The 4,192-nt window shown below is 42.1% G+C and overlaps 1 protein-coding gene across 1 annotated transcript in view; it reads left to right on the forward strand.

Moving 5' to 3' along the window:
- Positions 1-661: 661 nt before the first annotated feature.
- Positions 662-4,192, forward strand: part of LOC101660449 (A-kinase anchor protein 7) — an 84,025-nt gene continuing 80,494 nt past the window's right edge. The window contains exon 1 of the mRNA XM_045294307.1: positions 662-689. Within this exon, the coding sequence (XP_045150242.1) occupies positions 662-689 (28 nt within the window). The remainder of the gene's footprint in view (positions 690-4,192) is intronic.

The raw sequence follows: 4,192 nt of genomic DNA on the forward strand, positions 1-4,192 counted from the left end.
ATGGATTGTGATAAGAGTTGTATGAGCCCCTAATATAATGATTAAAAAATTTAATAATGGGAGTCTGCTGAGCCTCCCCGGTTTTGTTAATGGGATTAGTGAACGCCCACCTGAGGGTGGGCAGCTCTGGTCTTCAATGGTCAAGTACTGTACTCACTTTCCATTAAGACAAGTGTTAAGCTCTTTCTTTAGACCTCTTTAGATCAACGTACCTGGTGGCCACCTCAGGTACTCTATGTGTCCCAAACCCAACAGGCTAGTGAACCCTGGTGGCATCCTCTTGTTTCCATAGACTCTAATTCACATGTGTAGGAATCACTGAAACTTATAGTTCTGTAGGGCTGGCAGGCTCCATTGGCCCTACTGGCAGGATCTGTTCTATGGTGTATTGCATGGCCTGGAGTTCCTACTGTTATTGGGAATCCCACTCAAATGTGACTGCCTTGCAGGTAGCCTTAACTCATTCACTTATTTACCTTGCAGAATGAAATGAATTCCAAATGTGACACATACTGTTTGTTTCATGTAGTCAAACAGGGCTACTAACTGTCAGGCCTCTTTATTATTGGTAGGGCTACCTGTTGGATAAAGAAAGATTTCTCCTAAGTTGTCTCTCTCAAATATATGCCAAACCCAAGACGCTGCTTGCTACACATGGTCAATGACTGTACACTCGGAGGTCAGTGAAAGTAGGTCAGAGGATATTCTCCTTAAGGGTATCAGCCATCCAGAGCAACCAGACTGGATAGTCTGACTCACCCTAAGTAGGGCCCACCCACTCCCTTCTGATATTGTGCCCTGGAAGGAGTGCCCGAAGGCAAGCCGGGGGCCCCTTGAGGATGACTAAGGTCAGGCTACTATATCGAGTCTAGAGTCCGCCCATCTTGCCACATATGTACCCCTACTCCCTCCCTTTACTAGTGTGTGTACACCCCTAGGTCATCCATCCCCTCCTGTTGCTTGTATTGCCTATGTTACAACCCCTTCCTGTGATGTAGGTCATTATCTGTAATCAGGGGTCTTGCATGCCCCTGAAGATATATAAGCTTTGGTTAGAAATAAAACCTCACGAGAGCTCTGTCACGAGAGCTCTGTCCTGCCCTCTCATTTCCCACCTCCATGTGTACCACCAAGAGGAGCTGCGGTGAGCCTGCTAATCATGAAGTGTGTCTGATTTCTGTATTTTACTCTCTGATTCTCTATGACTTTGCTATAATCTTTGTATATCATAACCATACAGTTGCTGGTTTCCCCATAGCTGGCTAAGGACATTGACTTTTTTGATCTAGGCAGGAATACCCCTTTGACTACTGGCCCAGGTGGCTTCCAGGAACTGAACTTGTTGAGCAGCCCCTGGACTGTATCAAATTGATGGCTCAGTCTGTGCTTGTCACAATGTCTATAACTTTATGTATATAGGGCCTGTTCAACTGGTTCCTTAGTTGGGCATGCAATGGGGAATCATCAGTATATTGAATGGCAAGTACTTCTGTGGATAGTTGGGTTTGTTGCAAGTAGAGCCGTATGTAGGGGAATTGAAATAGCCTTCTAGAAGCACATAGTAGGTCATCCCACAGGAACACAAATGAGTCTTGATCATTAGGGAAACGGGTGGAGAAAAAGGTATTAGCCATCAATAACAGCATGTTGCCTATGAACATATATATATACCTCTCTCATGGGTCATTATGTCATTTCCCAAACCTCCCAATGTTCCCAGTGTTGGTATAGGCCTAGGATGATGGGTATTTGGGTCCTACTACCTTGCAGTCCTCTGACAATCTTCTTCTGAAAAATAACCCATGAACAGCCCTATGGATGCAGAGTGCATTGGAAAGTGGATTATTGCAGATGCAATTATGTTAAAATTTAGCACCTTATCATTTGATCACTTCTTTGACCTATTGGTTGCAGTTTTTAATATTTTCCACTTTTCAAATTTTATTGACATTTCATACCTGCAGGTGTACCCAACAGTGCACATGTCCACTTGTTGTCTAATTGGTGATGCAGAGCTTGATATTTCCAAATTATAAAATTTAATTTATTTTTCAATAGTTTTATTGGCATATAATACATTTATAATCCAATAGTTCAGCCAGATCAAGAAGAGGTGTACAATGCACTTTCTTTTGATTGAGGTTTCTCTGTTTTGCTTTGTTATAGTTGTTAGTTTTTGTTGTCATTTTTTTTTCTTGATATGTTTTTCGGTGTATGAAATCCAGGCTAGGTAAATTTATAGATTCTGTAACTGGATTAATGGTATCTTGGGGGTTATGGCAGGGAAGGTTGGGGGGAAGTGGCAAGCTCATAACAATGATTATAAGAAAGAAGACAATGTTCTAAAATTGACATGGGAACGATTATACAACTTTTCTTATTCGGATGGAACGATTGAGTTGTATGATCTGTGGATTATGTGTCAATAAAACTATTAAAAAAGCCCAAATGCTATGGAACACACAGGCCCCTTGAACTCATGAGGTTGCTGCCAATGGGAGTGGACTCAATAGAGATTGTTCTTCTTTTTCCAAAAATGGAATGTTACCTAAATCTGGATTCTGTAGAGAAATAAACCAGTGGCATATATATAGACATTTACTTAAAGGAAATGCCTCATACAATTATGGGGCTAGCAAGTTCCAAATCTGCAAGTCAGATGTCAAACGGAAGACCTCTGCTGGCTCGCAGACTTACAAAGGTGGGCGAATTCAAAATCAGCAAGTCAGGCAATAGGCTGGACGTCAGACAAGGAGAAGATTGCAAGGTAGAGTGAGAAGATGTCAGAGTATTTATTTATACACAGGTCGCACCCCTAAGCTAACTCCCTGACCAACTGATTGGCCGCTTACATCAGATCACAAAATGGAATGTGATTCCTTGGGGCTGCCAAACGACTGAGAATCATAGCCGAGCTGAGCTGACACGTAAGATTAATTACCACACATAGTTATGCAGATTAAATGAGTTACTGTCTCTAAAGTGCTGTCAGTTATATAGCAAGTGCTCTAATGTTAGCTATCATTTCAATAAACAGCAATGGAGCATCATATCTGATCTCCTGTGGTTTCTCTGTTGCGACAAGGCAAGAGTCAGGCCTATCTCCACGGTTCGTCCTGCTCTACCTCTTTCGAAACCAACAATTCCAACCAAACCACTCTATATCTATGTTGGGCTCAATAATTTGTCGTAATGGCCTCAAAGAACTCACAGACAATACTCACAGGTAAGGGGTTTATTAGGGAAGTCAATAGGTTATCACAAGTCAGGATCAGCAAACCGGAAGGATATAATCAGTGGCCTCCTCAGCCAGCGGCCAAGTTGATCTCTCCAGTTCGCAGCTTCTCAGCCAAGTGATTGCCCCATCTCTCTCCAGTCGGACAGAGAGACCTTGAATGTGCTCTTCTGAGGTCCTTGGGATTTCTCTCTTCTCTTATGCTGCCTCAAAGATGGCTCATCCTTGTAGTGGGGCAGGGGTGTGGTGGGGGTGAGGTGAAGGGGGTTGGTAATGCAAACTGACCAATCCCCTCTGTTAGTGCTACCCATACCTTGTGTGCATACTTCCACCCAATCATTTGTGGGAGGTACTGGGAGCCCTGTTGGCTGTAGTGGCTATGGATTGGGCTGCAATCTGCAGTTGGAAATCAAAGCATTGCTCCGCAGGAGAAAGAAGGGGGTTTCTCTCGCACAAACACCTGCAGTCTTGGAAACTCACTGGCGCAAGTCAGCATCTACTCGATGACAGTGAGTTTAGTTTGGTTTGGTTTCGTTTAGGGACAGTTGGATAGAAGAGCCATATTAAGAAATTTCACTCTAGCATGGTTATTATTAATAGTTTTCCAGTTTTACCTCATATTTATGATACTACTGCAATTAGTAGTGTAATGTACTTAGATTTTCATAGAAGATAGAATTCTTAAAACAATACTTTGGGAAGCATCGCTCTATAGAATGAGCAGCAGTTCCTCCAAGAATCGTTTGCAAGTGGAATTTTTTTTCATGAGTTAATAATCCCACTTTGCAAAAAATGTTTCAGTTAGTCTATAGTTTAACATAATAGTCTGTAATCCATAATCCATATTCTCATATCCCATTATCATAACATAATTGCATCGATGAATTTACTATGATTTATTTAGCAAAGTGGAGGATGATTATATTAGTCTGGGTAGACTAGAGAAACAAATCCATG

This window comes from Echinops telfairi, unplaced genomic scaffold (genome assembly GCF_000313985.2).
Source record: "Echinops telfairi isolate 266 unplaced genomic scaffold, ASM31398v2 ScPeMD7_3533;HRSCAF=4204_0, whole genome shotgun sequence".
NCBI classification, from domain to species: Eukaryota; Metazoa; Chordata; class Mammalia; order Afrosoricida; family Tenrecidae; genus Echinops; species Echinops telfairi.